The 21384-nt window shown below is 43.8% G+C and overlaps 1 protein-coding gene across 1 annotated transcript; it reads right to left on the bottom strand.

Annotated features, from left to right (window-relative positions):
- Positions 1–863: 863 nt before the first annotated feature.
- LOC141144053 (prostate stem cell antigen-like) lies at positions 864–20654 on the bottom strand. The gene is made up of 3 exons (XM_073629408.1): positions 20506–20654; positions 8979–9083; positions 864–2553 (listed from the first exon to the last, which is right to left on the bottom strand). Exons 1-3 carry the CDS (start codon positions 20555–20557, stop codon positions 2312–2314), a joined length of 399 nt encoding a protein of 132 aa, XP_073485509.1. The 5' UTR covers positions 20558–20654; the 3' UTR covers positions 864–2311.
- Between the last annotated feature and the right edge of the window lie 730 nt (positions 20655–21384).

Raw genomic sequence — 21384 nt, 5'->3', positions numbered from 1 at the left:
GCAGTATGTAAGGCAGAGTGCAGAGGTCAGCAGTATGTATTGCAGAGCGCAGGGGTCAGCAGTAGGTAATGTAGATTGCAGAGGTCAGCAGTATGTAAGGCAGAGTGCAGAGGTCTGTAGTATCTAATGCAGAGTTCAGGGGCCATAAGTAAGTAACACAGAGTGCAGAGGTCAGCAGTAGGTAATGCAGAGCTCAAGAGTCTGCAGTAGGTAATGCAGAGCGCAGGGGTCTGTAGTATGTAATGCAGAGTGCAAGGGTCTGTAGTAATTAAAGGGGAGTGCAGCGATACCTAGTAATTAATGCAGAGCTCAGGAGTCTGTAGTATGTAATGCGGAGTGCAGGGGTCTGTAGTATGTAATGCAGAGTGCAGGGGTCTGTGGTATGTAATGCAGGGTGCAAGGGTCTGCAGTAATTAAAGGAGAGTGCAGCAATACCTAGTAACTAATGAGGAGTGCAGGGGTCTGTAGTAAGTAACTCAGACTTCAAAGGTCAGTAATAAATTATGCAGAGTGCAATGTTCAGTACCACAAATCTCTGTACAATTTACTCACCAGACCTCAAATGCAGCAGCACTCCCAGGACTCCCCTAGGCTATGTCCTATGACATGACAGAGCTGAGGAGGAGCCTAGGACTTCCCTCGGCTCTGCATTACATTGCCACTCCTATCTGAGGTCTGGGAGTCAGCGGGCAGGGTCAGGAGCTGGCCCATATGGTCATGGTGGGATTGGAATCTGCCCATACCTGAGCACTTTCCCATTCTAAAATGTAAAACACAAAACAATTTTGTCTTGACATATAAGCGACGGATGCGATTTGTTCTGAGTCCTCTGTATAACTCTGCAAAAAAATTTCAGCCCAATATAAATGAGACCCAACAGAGCAATCATTTTAATAACAAATGAATGTAAAACATAAGCAGTGTTCACAAATCTCATTCATTTCCAGCTTTGCTTAACATGTTTGCATTTAATGCATTGCTATATATAACAATCACATTTGGATTTTATTAGGAATTAAAAAAAAAAATCGCAATTTAAGATTGACAAATTGAAATAAAAGGAATGTTTTTTATATTGCTGCCTGTTATGTATAATCATATATAGGACAGTCATTTGTGCCTCATAGTAATGGACGTTGATGACTGTAAAGTTTAAAATATTCCATATTCTCTCAAAAGGAAGATTAAAGCCTAATTGAACTTTCAGTTTAAGTCAACTAAATACATTACAAGTGCATGAAAACAAAAAGGTAAGCTTACAGTTTGTGTCTTTAGAGTAGAAAAGCCTGTCTCCTGCCAGCATGCTACAGATAAGTGGCCTTTTCTGTTTATATGTGGAAGCAGTGGCCTCTCTGCAGAGGTCCGACACACCCCCTACTGAGTCAGACCTATAATTCTACAATCGGTAAGGCTCATTCTCAAGGTTGATTGGAAATCTCTAGCTTGGACTCAGCAAGGTGCATCCAACCTCTGCTCAGCGACCACTGATACCACACAGACAGCACAGGTCCCACTCGGCAACAGTTCTATGGAAGCCATCAGAGATGGTGAAAGAGGAGGTCTAAATGTGGTGAGGAACCAAATAAATGAGCAAAAGTTATAGAAGAACACCAAGATCCTCATACAGTGGAACCTTGGATTACGAGCAAAATCAGTTCCAGGAGAATGCTTGTAATCCAAAGCACTCGCATATCAAAGCGAGTTTCCCCATAGAAGTCAATGGAAACTAAGGTAATTCGAACTGCATTGACTTCTATTGCATGCAATACCGCATGTGGCCAGAGGTGGGGGGGGGCCGGAGAGCCTCGGAAATACTCAGGGACAGCTCGGCTGAACTCGGAAACCCTCGGAAAGGCCCGAAAATACTCCGTTCCCGAGTGTTTCCGAGTATTTGCCAGTGATTCCGAGTATATCCGAATGGCTCAGAGTGGCTCCAAACTGTTCCGAGTGTCACCGGCGCCCCCGCACCTCTGGCCAAATGTGATACTGCACCCTCCATTGGCTTGAATCCTGCTCATTTTGCGAGACAACACTCGCAAACCGAGTCAGGATTTAAAAAAAAAAGTTGTTCGTCTTTCAAAAACCACGTTACTCGTAAACCAAGGTTCCACTGTATTTTCTTCATCATGACCATTATGTGGCACCCTTGTCTAAAGGCTAAAATCAAATCTAATGGAAATGCATCATATCCCCTCACCCGGATCAAGCAATATTGCAGAAGCAGGAGGATTTTTGAAGAGACTCATGACTGCTCTGTATGTAGATGGCCAAGTCCTTTGGTTAAAATCGGCACCATCTGAACGAGTTGGGTTTAAAAGGCAAATATATAACTCAGGAGACCGAGGACCACCATCAGGAAGGCACTGCTGGTCAACCCAGGGGCACCATTGCCAAAGCTGTTGAGCCAGCTGTTGGCATCTCCAATCTTCTGGGTATTGCACAAGTCGGACGTACAGCAAGCTTCGGAGGCAGACACCATGGTGAGGTTCTGATTGGCATTGATACAGGCAGCGGAGCAAAACTTGCTGATCCAATTTACGAAAACACCTTTAACTGCAGGAAAAGGAATAAAAAAAAAAAACATGGTGGATTCATGGTGAGCTGCAGAGGAACTACAATCATCACTACCATAAACATCCCCGTCATCGAGAGAGACCTCAGAAGATCAACAACAAGACCATCAAACCACTTGAAGACACTTTTTGTTTACAACTATTTTTTGTGCTAGAATATTACTTAGAACCCCCAAACATTATATATATACCATATATACTTGAGTATAAGCCGACCCGAATATAATACGAGGCACCTAATTTTACCACAAAAAAGTGAGAAAACGTATTGACTCGAGTATAAGCCTAGGTTGAGAAATGCGCAGCTACTGTAAGTGGAAAAGAGGGTCAGCAATGCCCATTTTCAGCCTCACTGTGCCCATTTGCAGCCATAGGTCCCTAGAACTTTAAACTCGGTAGTTAAGGGTTATTAGATGCCCCCTAGCTGCGGCCAAAATTTGGGGTCTCTGGACCCAAAGGGACCCGAAATGACATTGCTGCAGATGGACACAGTTTGGGGCCCCCGTATCTCGGGGCCACTCGGTGTTAGGAATTAGGTGTGCTAACCCAGTGGACCTAGCACTACAACATATCCAAAGCTGGGGTTTCTAGCACCAAGTGGCCCTGAGATAGAGGGCCCCAAATTCGGTTCGGAAAATGTCAAGCACTTTTCTGCAGCAGAGAATGACATTTTCCGAACCGACTTTGGGGCCCCCGTATCTCGGGGCCACTTGGTGCTAGGAACCCCAGGCCCCAAAGTCGGTTCGGAAAATGTCATTCTTTGCACCAGAAAAGTGCTTGACTCGAGTATAAGCCAAGGGGGGCACTTTCAGCAAAAATGTGCTGAAAAACTCAGCTTATACTCGAGTATATACGGTATATATACAGTGGCTTGCGAAAGTATTCGGCCCCCTTGAACTTTTCAACCTTTTGCCACATTTCAGGCTTCAAACATAAAGATATAAAATTTTAATTTTTTGTGAAGAATCACCAACAAGTGGGACACAATTGTGAAGTGGAACGAAATCTATTGGATATTTTAAACTTTTTTAGCAATTAAAAAACTGAAAATTGGTGCGTGCAAAATTATTCGGCCCCTTTACTTTCAGTGCAGCAAACTCACTCCAGAAGTTCAGCGAGGATCTCTGAATGATCCAATGTTGTCCTAAATGACTGATGGTGATAAATAGAATCCACCTGTGTGTAATCAAGTCTCTGTATAAATGCACCTGCTCTGTGATAGTCTCAGGGTTCTGTTGAAAGCGCAGAGAGCATCATGAAGACCAAGGAACACACCAGGCAGGTCCGTAATACTGTTGTGGAGAAGTTTAAAGCCGGATTTGAATACAAAAAGATTTCCCAAGCTTTAAACATCCCAAGGAGCACTGTGCAAGCGATCATTTTGAAATGGAAGGAGTATCAGACCACTGCAAATCTACCAAGACCTGGCTGTCCCTCTAAACTTTCAGCTCAGACAAGGAGAAGACTGATCAGAGATGCAGCCAAGAGGCCCATGATCACTCTGGATGAACTGCAGAGAACTACAGCTGAGGTGGGAGAGTCTGTCCATAGGACAACAATCAGTCGTACACTGCACAAATCTGCCCTTTATGGAAGAGTGGCAAGAAGAAAGACATTTCTCAAAGATATCCATAAAAAGTCTCGTCTAAAGTTTGCCACAAGCCACCTGGGAGACACACCAAACCTGTGGAAGAAGGTGCTCTGGTCCGATGAAACCAAAATCCAACTTTTTGGCCACAATGCAAAACGATATGTTTGGCGTAAAAGCAACACAGCTCATCACACTCAACACACCATCCCCACTGTCAAACATGGTGGTGGCAGCATCATGGTTTGGGCCTGCTTTTCTTCAGCAGGGACAGGGAAGATGGTTAAAATTGAGGGGAAGATGGATGCAGCCAAATACAGGACCATTCTGGATGAAAACCTGTTGGAGTCTGCAAAAGGCCTGAAACTGGGACGGAGATTTATCTTCCAACAAGACAATGATCCCAAACATACAGCAAAATCTACAAAGGAATGGTTCACAAATAAACGTATCCAGGTGTTAGAATGGCCAAGTCAAAGTCCAGACCTGAATCCAATCGAGAATCTGTGGAAAGAGCTGAAAACTGCTGTTCACAAACGCTCTCCATCCAACCTCACTGAGCTCGAGCTGTTTTGCAAGGAAGAATGGGCAAGAATTTCAGTCTCTCGATGTGCAAAACTGATAGAGACATACCCCAAGCGACTTGCAGCTGTAATCGCAGCAAAAGGTGGCTCTACAAAGTATTAACGCAAGGGGGCCAAATAATTTTGCACGCCCCACTTTTCATTTTTTTATTAGTTAAAAAAAGTTTCAAAAATCCAAAAGATTTCGTTCCACTTCAGAATTGTGTCCCACTTGTTGGTGATTCTTCACAAAATATAAAAATTTTATATCTTTATGTTTGAAGCCTGAAATGTGGCAAAAGGTTGAAAAGTTCAAGGGGGCCGAATACTTTCACAAGCCACTGTGTATATATATATATATATTAGCAAAGACCCCAGAGAATAAAATGGCGGTCGTTGCGATTTTCTTATGTCACACAGTATTTGCGCAGTGGTTTTTCAAATGTAATTTTTTTGGGGGAAAAAATCCACTTTAAAGTGGAGTTCCACCCAAAAATGGAGCTTTCAATTTTTGGATCCCCCCCCCCTCCGGTGTCACATTTGGCACCTTTAAGGGGGGAGGAGGGAGCAGATACCTGTCTAATACAGGTATTTGCTCCCACTTCCTGGCATAGATCACCGCGATGCTTGCGGTGACCTACGCCACTTCCGGCGCCTACACTCTCCTCCACCGCTGTATTCTGTGAGACACAGAACACAGCAGGGACCAGAGAGGATGCGCAGCGTGACTTGCGCATGCGCAGTAGTGAACCAGGAAGTGAAGCCGCACGGCTTCACTTCCTTATTCCCTTACAGAGGATGGCGGTGGCCGCAGCAGAGAGCCGATGGACGAATCGACATCGCGGGCTCCCTGGACAGGTCAGTGTCCATATATTAAAAGTCAGCAGCTGCAGTATTTGTAGCTGCTGGCTTTTAATATTTGTTTTTCAGCGGACCTCCGCTTTAATGAACTTTAATGCAAAAAAACACAATTCATAACCCAATTTTTGGTAGAGTATAAAAGATGATGTTACGCCAAGTAAATAGATACCACACATGTCACGCTTTATAATTGCTTACGCTAGTGGAACGGGGACAAGCTACAATACTTAAAGGGGTTGTAAAGGTATACATTTTTTTAGTGCATTCTATGCATTAAGGTGAAAAAACTTTTGAAAATACCGCCGCCCCCATCCCCCCTGTTTTACTTACCTGACACCTCGAAACTCGGCCGCTCGCTCCCGACCTCCATTCAGCCGATCAGCCTGGTCGCTGATTGGCTATAGTGGATGGATTGAAAGCAGCGCAGCCATTGGCTCGCGCTGCTGTCAATCACAGCCAATGACGCGGCGCGCCGGGGGCGGGGCCGAGTGATACAGCGAGCGGCTATAGCCGCCGGCTGTATCACGGGAGCGCGCCCGCAATAACTAACCACCATGCGAGAGAGCTCGCATTAAGGTGGTTAGTTATTGCGGGGAGGAGCTGAGACAGCCGCCGAGGGACCCCAGAAGAGGATGTTCGGAGCCAATCTGTGCAGAACGAGCTGCACAGTGAAGGTCAGTATAACATGTTTGTTATTTAAAAAAAAAAAAAAAATTTACCTTTACAACCCCTTTAAAAATCTCCATAGGTGACGCTTTAATTTTTTTTACAGGTTACATGTTGAGAGTTACAGAGGAGGCCTAGTGCTGGAATTATTGCTCTCGCTCTAACATTTGCGGGGATACCTCACATGTGTGGTATGAACATCGTTTACATATGCGTGAGCGACCTACGTACAGTGAGCGTTCGCTTCTGCATGCGAGTACGGGGGGGGGGGGGGGGGAATTGGGCAATTTAAAAAAGCTTTTTTTTTCATTATTTATTTTAGTAAAAATTATACATTTTTACACAGTCCCTTTAAAAAAAAATGCATTTCACTGGAAATCCTCATCAGTTCCATGAACACATTTGGAAACCAGAATTAACAATATCAATCTTATGGAAGAAATATTCCACACATTACAGAACACTAATCATATTTTATAATAAAAAATGGGACCCGTGGCTTAATTTTTCCAATGTCTTTTTCAACACTGAATGATATTACTAATAATTTATGTCTGAAAAGCATTATAAAATGAGTATATTTACAATATTCATAGAGTATAATATTATAAAGTTAACTTGCTAAAGCAAAAGATATCCCTCAAGCATCATAAAATATATTTTATTTTTTTTTAATGTGTAAACTACCTTTATTGTCCTTTTTTTTTGGCATATGACAAAGCTTGTTGTACCACCTTTTGTACCAAATAAAAATAGTTTGTAAACAAAAAATTTTTTTTTTCTTTTGATCATTTTTTTTATCGCTATCACAAGAAATGTAAACATCCATTATAAATAAAATAATAATAAATGAATGAATATTAATAATACATAAATAAAATAAAAAAAATAAAATAAAGCATGGCAGCTGCTCTTTGTGGAGGCATCTGGGGTCTCTTCTCTACCCTTGAAAACATCAATTCATTAAAAAAAAAAAAAACAAAAACAAAAACATTGATCTGTTGCTTTCCAAAAAAAAAAAATGTTTACATCCGCCCAAAACTGGAAGTGACATCATGGCATCACTTCCGGTTTTGGAAGGATGTAAACTTTTTTATTTTTTTGGACAGCATCAGATCAATAATTTTTTATTTTTTTTTGATCTGATGTTTTGAAGGTTATAGGAGAGACCTCTTGGATCGTGGAGACGATCTGGTCTCGCTTCACCCCTAAGGCCAGCCATAAGAAATGCCAAATCGTTTCCTGGGCTCGCCGGTGAGAATGGTAAGACCGAGAAACACCAGCGAGCGGCGTGCGCGAGGGTGGGTTATGGTGGGGGGGGGGCGCTGCTTTTAAAAGCGATTCAACGGCTCAGATCGCTTTTATCAGAAAGAATCGCTGGCTGCAAAAAAAAAGAATTTTGGGGTTATGGCTGTTGGCTGATATCTGCAGCAATATCCCCGGTAAGATGCAGCAAAGCTGTAACCTATATCTACGTATTGTAGTCTCAAAGTGGTTTAACCATTTACGGACCGCCGCCCGTCGTCATTTTACGTCACTACTTTGAAATGGAATTTCGTTGTTATGGCAGCAGCTAGCCCCGTATCCTCTTCTTCAGTGGGCGGTCCGCTTTCAGATAAAAGTGGTCTCTGCGGCGGATTCACCGCAAGATCACTTTTATCGGCGGCGGTAGAGGGCCCCCCCTCCCGCCGCGCTCCGGTGCCCTCTGCCTCTTACCGGAGCCACCGGATCCTTCTCCTGGCTTGACATGGAGATGAGTGAGGGGGAAGATGGCCCCCACCCATCTCCATATCATTGCAGGGAGGAAGCGATGTCAAAACGTCACTTCCGCCCATAGCTCTTAAAGAGACTTTTTTTTTAAAATGACAAAATGTTATTTTTTATTTATTTTTTATTGCATTTTGGATGTAAATATAAGATCGGAGGTCTTTTTGACCCTAGATCTCATATGTAAGAGGTCCTGTCATGCTTTTTTTCTGTTACAAGGGATGTTTACATTCCCCCCGCAAAGCTGCTGGTTACCCTCCTCTCCTTTCCGGCCAGCAGGGGGATGTTTCAGGATGGAGAGCGGGGGAAGGGGCCGGTAAATATGTACTGGCCCTTTCCATTCCTGAAGGAACACAGTGAGCGATCGTGTACCAATCACTCACTGTGTCCATTCGCCACTTAAGCATAGTAAACTGTGTTTACCATGCTTCAGTTTGTGAATGAGCAGGAAGCCTCAGGGCACTTCTTATTTATTCATCTGTGCTGCTGAGGCTACAGAAAAAGGGACTGATAAAAACGATGTCCTCAGTCACTTTTGGCCAGGGGAAGGGGGACCTATCAGGTAGGCTGTATGGGGCCCCATGATTTCTAACAACAGCCTTGATCCAGCCTGCCAATGCCGCCCGCCCGCTGTGGATGCACTGTGGTTGTTTCGTTTACAAAGCTCATCGACACAAGCCTTAAAAGTGATGTTCCTTCAAGAGGAAGACATTCCATAGGATCTCCTCTTCCACTAGATCAGGGATCTTCAAACTACGGCCCTCCAGCTGTTGCGGAACTACACGTCCCATGAGGCATTGTAAAACTTTGATATTCACCGACATGACCAGGGATGATGGGAATTGTAGTTCAACAACTGGAGGGCCGTGGTTTGGAGACCCCTGCATTAGACACAGCTCATGAATAAAACATTTTCTGCCAAATTTTCTGAGACCAGGAAGTCCATGAGATGATACTCACCAACTGAAGTCCCACAGAACTGGGTGGATCCGGTGCAGTTGGTCACCGTTGTGCACGATGCATCACTTGTGGCCATAGTGCAGGTATAGCATTGATAGGAGTAACCTGTAAGAGTAAGAACACTATTACTATCATTTATATAGGCAAAGGTGCAACCTCTAAATATATCAATAATTTAGATTTTGTATCTGATGGTCGGCATCTTTGTATCATCAAAGTGTGAGAAGCAATATTATTTTTTAGGTTTCTAATTCATTTTCTAACTGAACATCTTTTGTTCTCAAAAGAAATAGCGTTGCAATGATACAGATCTTTCCTTTTGTTTTATTGACAGGACCCTGGGCTTTTTTTACTCAGGGAATAGGTGCAGGAGCTCCTCCCTTTTCGAGTCACTCGCTGACCTCACCCCCTACCCACCTCCGAGCATCGTTCCTTGGTTGCACCCCCTGCCCACTTCCCAGTACTGCCCCTTTTAGAGAAAACAGGACCAAGTATCATGTTGTGGTGCTAAGCTTTATTATATTATCAAAAGTATTGGGACACCTGCCTTTTTCACACACATGAACTTGACTGGCCAGCACAGAGTCCTGAACTCAACCTGATAGAACACCTTTGGGATGAATTAGAGTGGAGACTGCGAACCAGGCCTTCTCGTCCAACATCAGCGCCTGACCTCACAAATGCGCTTCTGGAAGAATGGTCAAACATTCCCATAGACACCCTCCTAAACCTTGTGGACGGCCTTCCCAGAAGAGTTGAAGCTGTTATAGCTGTAAAGGGCGGAGCCAACTCAATATTGAACCCTACGGACTAATGCCCCGTACATACGGTCGGACATTGATCGGACATTCCGACAACAAAATCCTAAGATTTTTTCTGACGGATGTTGGCTCAAACTTGTCTTGCATACACACGGTCACACAAAGTTGTCGGAAAATCCGATCGTTCTGAACGCGGTGACGTAAAACACGTACGTTGGGACTATAAACGGGGCAGTAGCCAATAGCTTTCATCTCTTTATTTATTCTGAGCATGCGTGGCACTTTGTGCGTCGGATTTGTGTACACACGATTGGAATTTCCGACAACGGATTTTGTTGTCGGAAAATTTTATAGCCTGCTCTCAAACTTTGTGTGTCGGAAAATCCGATGGAAAATGTGTGATGGAGCCCACACACGGTCGGAATTTCCGACAACAAGGTCCTATCACACATTTTCCATCGGAAAATCCTATCGTGTGTACGGGGCATTAGACTGGGACGTCTTTAAAGTTCATGTGCGTGTAAAGGCAGACAACCCAATATTTTTTGACAATATAGTGTGGATCTAGCAACAATGGACTCCCAACAGCCAGCATCAATAGATCCCCCAGCAGCCAGCAACATTAGACCCCTCCTCCTCAACAGCAGATCCCTGCCAGCAACGATTGACCCCCTGCAACATAAGACCCATCCCCAGCAACATTAGGCCCCTCCTCCTCGACACTATCTCCCCCACCAGCAACAATAGACCTCCTCAGCAACAATAGAACCCCCCTGCAAAAACAGATCCCCTCCAGCAACCAGCAAAAATACAGTAGATGCTTCCCTCAAAAGTAGACCCCTCCCAGCAATGATTAACCCCCCCCCCCACCCCCACAGCAACAATCGTTATCCTAGGAGCAACAGAAGACCTCCCTAGCAACAATAGACCCTCATCTCCCACAAAAATAGATCTTTTCCAGCAACAACAGATTCCCCAGCAGTCAGCATCAGTAGACCCTCAAGCATACACGCAGCACCCCTTGTCATTACATACATTCAGTTCTGGAGGTGCCAGAACTGCACTACCCCACATTCCTGCTGAAAAAGAGCCCTGGACAGGAGTGTGGATTGGGATGCAGATTTGAGCAGATAGAAGGAACCTGAATGTCAACATTTATTTGACTTCAATTTTTTTTATTAAAGATGTGGCACAGATACAGATATAGAGACAACTTCGCATTGCATAGAAATAACGAGTGTGATAAGCACAACCATAAAAGACGAGAGAGAGAGAGAGAGAGAGAGAGAGAGAGAGAGAGAGAGAAAAAAAAAGGAAAGGGGGGGTTGGGGTATCACCCCCAGCAGGATCAATAGCCCTAGACATTCAATAGACATCCCAAACGGTGGGTCCTAACAAGTGTATTGGAGGAATTCATCAGAGAAGCGGAAGAGATCACATGGTGTGTTTTCATTGTCAACTGTGGACGGCTGAGGTGAAGAGTTGGAGCACGTTATTGTGATGGGAGTCACTTTGGGTGGGGGGCTTGTGGAAAAGCCTTGGCAGGGCAAAGTGTAAGGTCCACTTTAAAGGGCTTCCAAAGCCTGAGGGCTTTTTACCTTAAAACATTCTCTGTCACATGGGGGAAAGAGTCCTCATCTCAGTGGACTTGACGCCGGTCTTCTTATGATAATTATAATAGACAAGAACCATTTTTTATTTCTGGTTAGACTTTTAGACTTCTTTTTTCTTCTATGTTATAACAATGTAAGGCGTTTCCTTTTTTATGACTTGACGGCTTTATATTGTTTGCCTTTCCCATCTTCTACCAACAAGCATTTATTTTCTGATGTATGTTCTAAGCAAAAACCTTTACAAATCTTCTATTGTTTACACAATACACAAGTGTCCGACGAGTGACGAGCGACAGAACAATGCCTCGTCTTGGTGGAAATCCTTTAGAATCCCATCATTCAAAGCTGAACGAGACAGGCACCTCTGTAATTATTAAAGGAAACAAACATCCATACTCACCTCTATGCTGCAGCTTTCCCACCAGTGGTGGCTGGAGATCAGTGGCCTTACCTTAGGAGGCCCATGCTGCTCCCCGCTCCAGCTTGCCCAATGAAGAGCCAGGGGGCCGTTGCTTCTCCTCCCAGCTGAACAGGAAAATGGGTCCTGGGACCTGACTGGCCGAGAGTCCTAAGGCTCCCTGGCCAATCGGGTCTCAGGAAGACATTAGAGAATATTCATTCACTACTGTCACACAAGTGGGTGGGCTCGGGGCACAGTGCTCTGCGCCCCAAGTCCACCCCTTTTAAAAGCCAGTTAGAGCCTCAGGGGCTAATCATGTGCTTCAAAAAAGAAATAAAAATCTATAAAAAGCCATGCGTCCGACGGCCTGCATCTAGATTAGGGGCCAGGTGCATGGATTAGGGGGGTGGCGACCCTGCGCACTTAATGGATGGGCCGCCACTGATTTCCCACGTCGGCTCTAAGTCCAAGAACTAAGGGGATCACATGGCCCACTGATTGCTCAACTCTTGGTCTGCTCAGAGCAGAGAGCATCGACTGTCAGTCACCACTCCCCTCTCTGCCCCTCATAGGCATGTGCAGGGGGTGTGCCAGATGTTCCTGGGCACACTCTAATCACTCTGTGCGGTGCCGATGCTCTCTACTGCTTGGGCTTACCCCTGTGTTGCCCCCCTCGGCAGTGCTGCTGGCTTCCCACCTTTCCTCTCCTCTCCCCCCCGGCTGCTGCGATGGATGTTTCAGGATGGAGTGTGGGGGGAAAGGGCTAGTCAATGTGTTATTTACCGGCCCCTTCCTTTTCTAAATGAACACAGTGAACACACTCACTCACTGTGTTCATTCGTAACTGAATTTACTATGCTTTAGTTTGTGAATGAACAGGAAGCCACTCAGCACAGAGCACTTCCTGTCCACTCACTGCCCAGTACAGCTGAGACTGCAGAGGAAGTCATGTGTGTTTGAGCTTTGGGCTGCACACCCTAATGCAATAGGCTGCGCACACCTATTCTGCCCCTTCAGCGCTCTCTGGAGCACCGGACATGGGAGGGGACAGGCAGAGAAGGCTCCAGCTCCCAGCCGCGTGCTGAGAGGAGGAGTCAGCTGTTGATCAGGCAACTTGGTGGATCCCGACAATATTGCCAGGATCCTTCCAAAGCCCTGAGCTGCTCTGCGCTGTTGGCGGATTCGGGGCCACTGGAAAACAAAAGTGAGCGCACTCCTGTGACCTACTGTACAAGAGAAGTGTGGACAAAAACACTTTAATATATCCAGAAATATATTTTTTTTAATATAAGCAGTGTGAGTCCCCAAAGGGTGACCTGGTATCAGCCTCTGCCAGTCCCTGTACAGGAGAGCTCAGACTGGAGGGGAGAGAAGCAGCACAAAGAGCCAATCAGTCGTGCGGCAGTGTAAGGGGCATGCTTATAGGAAAAGAGAGAACAGAGTGACTGAGAGATGATCTTATCCGTTTTGCTGCTTCTGCAGGCATGGTTGGGATGAAAAACGTCACTGAAATAAATTATTTACATGGTGAACAATGAAAAGTGCTTAGAATGGCAAGCGAGCAACTAATGAACCCGGAAGCAACAAGCATTTAGTCACTTCTGGGTTCAGAGCTGTCTGCTCTGACCGGGGAAGCAGCTAATTAAGCATGATCTGTGCTTGATTAGCTGCAGTGGAGGACAGGGAAGGCTTTATGGCCCCTGATGTCTCCATGAAGTGGACCTATCACCTTATATGACTCCCGTGGGATAGCAATAAAGTTAAATAAAAAAAAACATTTTAAAAAAGTGTTTAAATTTAAATTATAATAAATCAATAAAAAAAAAAAGCAACCTTGTTGCCCCCAGTGTAGCAAAATATGCTGATTTTTAACATGTGTGCGAAAAATTGCACCAGCAGACAAGGGGTAAATCAGCCGAGAGAGGAGTTAATGAATAAAGCTGCTCATGATCTGTCTCATGGCTCCTGATTACCACAACCTCTGATAAATGTCCTCCCTCCCTTCTCACTACATTGACCAAAGCAGTGTAAAAAAAAAAGTAACAAAGTGCAAAAAAAAAAAGAAAAGTTCCCAGCTTCCCCAGCAATTTCCACAATGGTGGTGGAGGATCCATCAAAATCTGGAGCAGCTGTGCATGGCAACCAATCACATTCTAGCTTTAGCTTGTTCTGTTAAGCTTTGAAAATGAAAGACAGAAGCTGATTGGTTGCCGTTCACAAGTCCTCCGGGTTTAATAAATTCTTAAATAAGGGGCCCCTGCAGTCTGTCCCCCCTCCCCCCAGCAGGGGGAACGGCATGCAGACACTGGACAGAGCAGCAGCTGAAAGCCGACATCCCCTCCTCCCTCCCGCCGGCTTTCAGCTGCTGCAGTGAGAGCCACAAAAGATTTTTTCCAGTATTTCCTCCACCTGCTGCATTGATCACCTGCTCTGTCCATTATCGGACCCCCAGACCGCCCTCTTTGCCCCCACAGCGCTGATCGCTCCTATGTTCATTCGGGTAGTTTCTGTTGATCAAAAAAGAGTAAAACACAGTTGATTGATAATAAATGGCTTCAGCCAAACACCAACCATGAGTGAAAGAAACGTTTTTTGCGTTATCATTCATATTCTCTGAAAAATGGCCAAGAAATCATCAATTCTGCCAGGGTATGTAAACTTATGAGCACAACTGTAGACCTGTTGAGGACAAGGGTTCGTCGCAAACATCTTCCAGCTTTGCAGGGCCACAGGACTTCTCTCCATACCGCGGGAAAGTCAGCAGCAGCCATGAGGGGTGAGTCACAGAACCCTCCAGAAAAAGTTATTTAAAAATAATAATTTCCTTTAGAAACAACAAAAATGTGGCGTGACAACCGTAATCCCCGTAGAACAAGAAAAGGTAGGTGTGGTCACCATAAACAAGAAGGTATTTCTTTTTTTAGAAATGATCCTTTCTACCGAAAAGCATACACTGTGTACATTTGTATCTTCCCCCTGAATCGCTGGAATTTCTGGGGAGTGAGAGCATTCATGCCTCTACAATTGCAGAAATGTCAAATGTGAAGACACACTATATTACCAAAAGTATTGAGACGCCTGCCTTTACACGCACATGAACTTTAATGACATCCCAGTCTTAGTCTGTAGGGTTCAATATTGAGTTGGCCCACCCTTTACAGCTATAACAGCTTCAGCTCTTCTGGGAAGGCCGTCCACAAGGTTTAGGAGGGTGTCTATGGGAATGTTTGACCATTCTTCCAGAAGCGCATTTGTGAGGTCAGGCACTGATGTTGGACGAGAAGGCCTGGCTCGCAGTCTCCACTCTAATTTATCCCAAAGGTGTTCTATTGGGTTGAGGACAGGACTCTGTGCAGGCCAGTCAAGTTCCTCCACCCCAAACTCGCTCATCCATGTCTTTATGGACCTTGGATCATGGTGTGGGGGTTGTTTTTCAGGGGTTGGGCTTGTCCTCTTAGTTCCAGTGAAGGAAACTCTTAAGGCGTCAGCATACCAAGACATTTTGGACAATTTCATGCTCCCAACTTTGTGGGAACAGTTTGGGGATGGCCCCTTCCTGTTCCAACATGACTGTGCACCAGTGTACAAAGCAAGGTCCATAAAGACATGGATGAGTGAGTTTGGGATGAAGGAACTTGACTGGCCTGCACAACCCCATAGAACACCTTTGGGAAGAATTAGAACGAAGACTGCGAGCCAGGCCTTCTCATCCAACATCAGTGCCTGACCTCACAAATGTGCTTCTGAAAGAATATTCAAACATTCCCATAGACACACTCCTAAACCTTGTGGACGGCCTTCCAAGAAGAGTTGAAGCTGTTATAGCTGCAAAGGGTGGAGCCAACTCAATATTGAACCCTACAGACCAAGACTGGGATGCCATTAAAGTTCATGTGTGTGTAAAGGCAGACGTCCCAATACCTTTGACAATATAGTGTAGATTGTTACAGAGTTAGGCACAAAAAAAGGTGTGTGGAATTTGTAGAACTTGCCTGCCACCCCCTCTGGATGCCACTTAGGCTTAAAATCTGACCGTACAATCTCTGTACAATCACGTTCTCCCCTTTTAGATAGTTGTCACTGTGACAGACCTCATGGGGACAGGGGCTTTTGGAGGGGACTAGGAGCGAACCTCCTACCCACTGATTATGGCCCATGGAGAGAACAGATCATTCTCTAATGATGAACAACCCCGTGATGAGACTTGGACTCATTCTCTAAATAAGGACAATAAAGCTTCCCTTCTGGAGTGGATGGAAAGGTGTAATTATAATCTTGTACAGGTTAATGGAGAGGGAATATGGTGGCCTTCCTGCAGACTGGATTGGAGAGGCTCCTTCACTTATCGACAATCTTCCTCAAGAGATCTATGAAGATAAATTATTTCCACCTTTTCAGACTGCTGGCACATTGTCTCATAGACTGTTGTAGACCGGTGCCGGACAGTCTGAGGTAGGGTGGGATCACTGTTGGTTATGTGTTTATTGTTGAGTATGTCTCTCCCATTGTGTGCCTCCTAGGTGTGAATCGCCATTTTTAATTGAATCACCTATTGTTTATGTCTGTCTGATCATCTCTTGGAGATGTGAGTAAAATTGTGACCACTTTACTTTGTTATCAAACAATTGGGGGATGCTATGTGTTTATGTTGATTCGCTTATGCTTTTATTAGATCATTGTTTATGTTTATGTTGGCTGTTTATTACTGTTTACAGTTTGCCGTGCTAATATCCTCAAGAGGGGAATGTCCTCCGGGGGGGTATAAAGTATGTGTCTGAGTTTTAATAAAGAGACTTCCAGTTTGCATTTAAGATAGTGTCGCCTAGTCTTGGATGCTCAGCTATAATACCTGGTTCCTGTGTCCAGACTGGAGGAAGTTATATCTTGACAGAGGCACCCAAGCTGGGTGGACTAGACGGTTCCGTCACAGTCACCATAAAATGTACCCCTATTGAAAGATTTTTACCCTATTCCTATTTCAAAGACAACGCTAAAACTTAACATTTTCCATTACATTTGTTTCAGCAATAGTGGTCACCAGGGCAAATAGAGGGGTTACTCTGGGGTGCAGACAGTAGTAAAAACTGAACACATAAAAGTAGGGAACACCCTAAACCAGTGGTCTCCGGGGGCATGTGCGGATGTGAAGCAAGGCAGACGTGCAGTAGATGACCTCCGCTTCTACCTAATCCTTCTGACCATCCTGATATAGTGGCTGACGCTTCTATACTCACATACTGGTGTCCAAACGGTGCCTCTCCAGTTTCCAGCTACTCCTGCCCTCCTAGATGCCTCCGGGTAAGAGAAAATACGACAAACACACAGCGCCCCAGGCCCGGTCTCCTCCGGCGGCTATCTTTCCCATGCACTCTGCCCCCTCCTCCCCATCCTGTGTGACTGCGAGCAACCAGACAGCACCTGCAAGCATGGCAGATGCAGAGCCTTCCTCAGTGATGGCGGCTATCACCTCCTTGAAGGAGACCCTTACCGCCAAGATTGACATGGTGACCACAGAGGTCAGCCTAATTTAGCACGATATGGACAAATTCCGGTCCTGGATGTCTGAGGCGGAATCCCGCATAACTCAGGCAGAAGACACGGTGCACAAGGACTCCAGGGAGCTGAGAATCCTCCAAAAACAAGTTCAATCCTTGCATGAAAAAACAGTGAACATGGAGAACGGGCTCTGTCGTAGCAACCTGCGGGTGGTGGGGCTCCCCGAACGGGTCGGGGGCACCAAACCTGCTGAATTCGCTGAGGGGTTCCTCGCCACGTTGCTAGGCCTCATGGATCTCCCACCCACATTTGTAGTGGAGCGGGCCCACAGGGTCCCCACTACACCATCTATTCCTGGGGCTCCACCTAGACCCTACCTGATTAAGCTCCTCAACTACCGTGACAGGGATAGATTGCTGGCAGCCGCCAGAAATGCCACTGAGCTATCCTTTGAAAAACTCCAAGATCTCCCTGTACCCTGACTACTCACCTGAAGTGCAGCAACGTCGTCGCTCCTTCACGGAGATCCGCAAGCGCCTCTGGGAGAGAACAGCCAGAAATACAGCCTCCTGTGCCCCAGCAAGCTCAGGGTGGTGGATGGTAGTTCCACCCGTTACTTTGAAACCGAAGCTGTCTCTTGGCTCGATGCCTGCTGATTCCTTGCCTGACAACTACACTGGAATACAATTCTGGGAACAAACCCTGCATCAGTTTTTTTTCTTTTTCTTCTCTTTTTGGCCCCTGTTTTTGGCAATGCTGCTCTGTTATTTTTTTGATGCTAGGGAAGGGAGTTATTTTTTGGGGGGAGAGGAAGACATATGTTTTAGAGATGTACATATAACTACTATTACTCAAACACGTGTTACTTTGAAGACTCACACACGCTCTTGTCTATGATGATTTTACTGCGGAGAGGCTTGCCGATCTCATCCTGGTCCTACGAACCCCCTGGCCTTTCATGATGGCTAACTCTGGTAAATAGTCCTTGATTGACTTGTCATGGAATGTCAGGGGGCTCAATTCCAAATACAGGAGGTCACTACTGATTCAATACCTGAAAATGCACAACCCCTGCATAGTATTGCTGCAGGAGAACCACTTAATGGAAAGCAGATTAGGGGCTCTTAAGAAACTGTGGGTACAAAAAACATTTCATACGATCTACTCCACATACTCCCGTGGGATGTCTATTCTGATCAGTAAACAATTACCGTGTATCATACATGATGTACATCTAGACCCTCATGGGAAATATGTTATGTTGGTACTGACCATATACAACAAGAAATATGTTATTGTAAATGTCTACCTGCCCCCTCCTAGTCAGGTGCAGTCCCTCTACCCTCTATACGAAAGGTTGGCTCCGCATTGCCCTGCCCAGGTTCTGTTCATGGGCGATCTCAATGCCACCCTATTACGAGATTTGGATAGGCCGGTAGGGTAATTGGGTCCTGTCTAAAATTAACCCCAGTATGTTTATGTATGAATGATAGTTAGGGACCTTAGATTGTAAGCTCCTTGAGGGCAGGGACTGATGTGAATGTACAATGTGTATGTACAGCACTGCGTAAATTGATGGCGCTATATAAGTACCTGAAATAAGTAAATAAATGTGCCAGGAAAACAGGACTTTATCGTGGCAATCAAACACTGTAGAAGTACTGATGCTGATCAAGCAGGTTATGCTGCAAAATGCATCAGTCCTGATTTTGACCTGTTAGTACTGATCTGGGATACACTACCCTTCCTTTACCCACAGGTCTAATATATTTTTTTCTTATCATTTGTAGTTGTTTGGGATTAGCATTGCATGCAAATACTGTATATATATACATATATATATATATGTGTATATATATATATATATATATATATATATATATATATATATATATATATATATATATATATCATAATACAATATTGTATGATTATTTTGTTGTACACATAACCCATGAGTCACTGACCTGGGTCTCATCAACCCGGGTTCAATTTGGGTACGCTCAAAGTCGATGCCATTTATATATACGGTATATATATATATATATATATACACATATATATATATATATAGTTTTATTTCATTTATTTTGGTGGTGCGGACATTTGTGCCTTACTATTGTGCTGGTAGTGTATTGTCAGAGAGGATTAGAAGAATCACATTTTTCTTTCTTTGAAAACAACAAGGTATAAAGTAGAATTTGTGATTTTTTTTTTTTTTAGGTATTGGGCAATTTTTACCAGATTAAGTAATGTTATTTTTTTTATAATCTAAATGAGTTGTAAATAAAAGCTTGTTCACATTATGACAAACCTTTTTGCATATAAATGTAAAATGACAGTTGCAGAGGATTTTTGATGGATTCCAGAAAAAAAATTATATATATATATATATATATATATATATATATATATATATATATTTTTTTTTTTAATTAATTATATATAGCAATATTATATTGTTTGAAAAGGACAATGAAGTGATGACAGTTCTAACAGTTTGTTTAGAAAATATCACCTGACCCCTCATCTTTTTTTATCCATAATGAGCCCCTTCTTGACTTCCGGAACCAGGGAAGATGGCTTTTGATTAGTTCTGCAAGTTTTGTCGCAAGGGCTTGACAACACCAGCCATACAAGGTATATTTTTGTGTATTTTGATAATATATATATATATATATATATATATATATATATATATATACATATATACATATATATACGGTATATACACAGTATATGGCAAAAACTTAAAATAAATTTTATATATATATATATATATATTTCCCATTACAAATTGGAAAAAAATCCCTTTGCTACAGAGATTAAGTTGAGAGAAGGACTAGCAGTGCCAGTTGGTTCTTGGGAACTCTACAAAATTGTCCACTGCTTTTTTTCAACAATTTGCAAATATTCCATATAAAGAGTTGCAGTGTGGAAATGAAGATTTAAATAGTGGGAAAAAAAAAAAGAAAGATTGGTGAAAACAATACATTTCCCTATTTTCCTTCTCTGGAAATAGCAGATTCTGTTTCAGGTGGGGTCAGTTATGACTAAAATATTTGTAAAGATCACAGTGGCAAATTTTGGATAAATTATCTGAATCTATGAAATAAATTTTTGTTCAAGATTTCCATCTTCATTCCAGTATGTTTCTGCATTTATATTTTCCACGGTCATTTATATTTTCCACCTTTAATAAATAGACCCTCTTCCAGCACACCCCCCCCCCCACCACCACCACCACAAGGTCTTACCCATCTGGGCTACGCAGAGCAGCACCACGACACTTATCACAAGGTTCCTCATGGTGATCCCTCTCCGGAGCAGTGACTGGTTCCTCGACCTCCTAGAAGAGTATTTTATACCAGCTGAGTCTGGTGACTCCTCTCTGGTTTTCTAGAGATAACAAGACCGACCTGTTTTTCTTTTTTCTTTACATTTTCTTTTAGACATGCTATCTTCCCACAATGACCAAACACCAAGACTTTTAAGGTGTGTTACTCGTGACTTCCCACCTGATGACCTTCAAGGGATTGTTTTGAATGTCTCCCCTCCTTCTGCAATTACAATGTATTTATTTTAACATATGTAACAAAGAAAAAAAAAAGATACAATACATTTCTGCAGACCTGTATTTAATGTACAGTATTTAATACAACAGAAAACTGCCATACTGAATAGACAAATGACTCAACTGGAGATGATTGACTACATGTGACTACATGTGACTTATGTGGGTGATTTCATCACTTACATCCATTGTACTTTCTAGAAAGCAATGCAAGAAAGCAATAAATAATGTATGAATTTTGGGTATAGTGAGAATTAAAGCTGAACTCTTCGAATCAAAAACTTTATGGAAATATTTTCCTCAAAGGCCACCTTCTTACCTGTGCTCCTTGTTTGCCTGCAAAGGTCCATAAGCTCCAAGCCAGGCCAAGCAGGTAATGTGGTGATGAAGGCACACGGGCAAGGTTAGTGTCACCCTACCTCCCAACTTTAGAAACTTGAGAATGAGGGACACGTCAGGGAGAGTGACCTGCAGCGCATGTAGCATGCCATGGCAACAAAATTGGTGTGGTTACATTTTGGCAATCAGGAGGGGTCAATCTCCCTCACCACCATTGGCTTTG

This window comes from Aquarana catesbeiana, linkage group LG05 (assembly GCF_042186555.1).
Source record: "Aquarana catesbeiana isolate 2022-GZ linkage group LG05, ASM4218655v1, whole genome shotgun sequence".
Lineage (NCBI taxonomy): Eukaryota > Metazoa > Chordata > Amphibia > Anura > Ranidae > Aquarana > Aquarana catesbeiana.
The sequence above is the reverse complement of the archived record's forward strand: the minus strand, read 5'-3'. Positions and strand labels throughout refer to the sequence as shown.

Bases quoted from the DNA above. Each gene is read 5' to 3' on its own strand.
- LOC141144053 (XM_073629408.1), bottom strand. From the start codon at position 20,557: ATGAGGAACCTTGTGATAAGTGTCGTGGTGCTGCTCTGCGTAGCCCAG. The intron at 9,084-20,505 runs GTAAGACCTTGT...TTACTCTTACAG, and splicing joins GCTCTGCGTAGCCCAGATGG to GTTACTCCTATCAATGCTAT. The intron at 2,554-8,978 runs GTGAGTATCATC...CTTTTCCTGCAG, and splicing joins GTTCTGTGGGACTTCAGTTG to TTAAAGGTGTTTTCGTAAAT.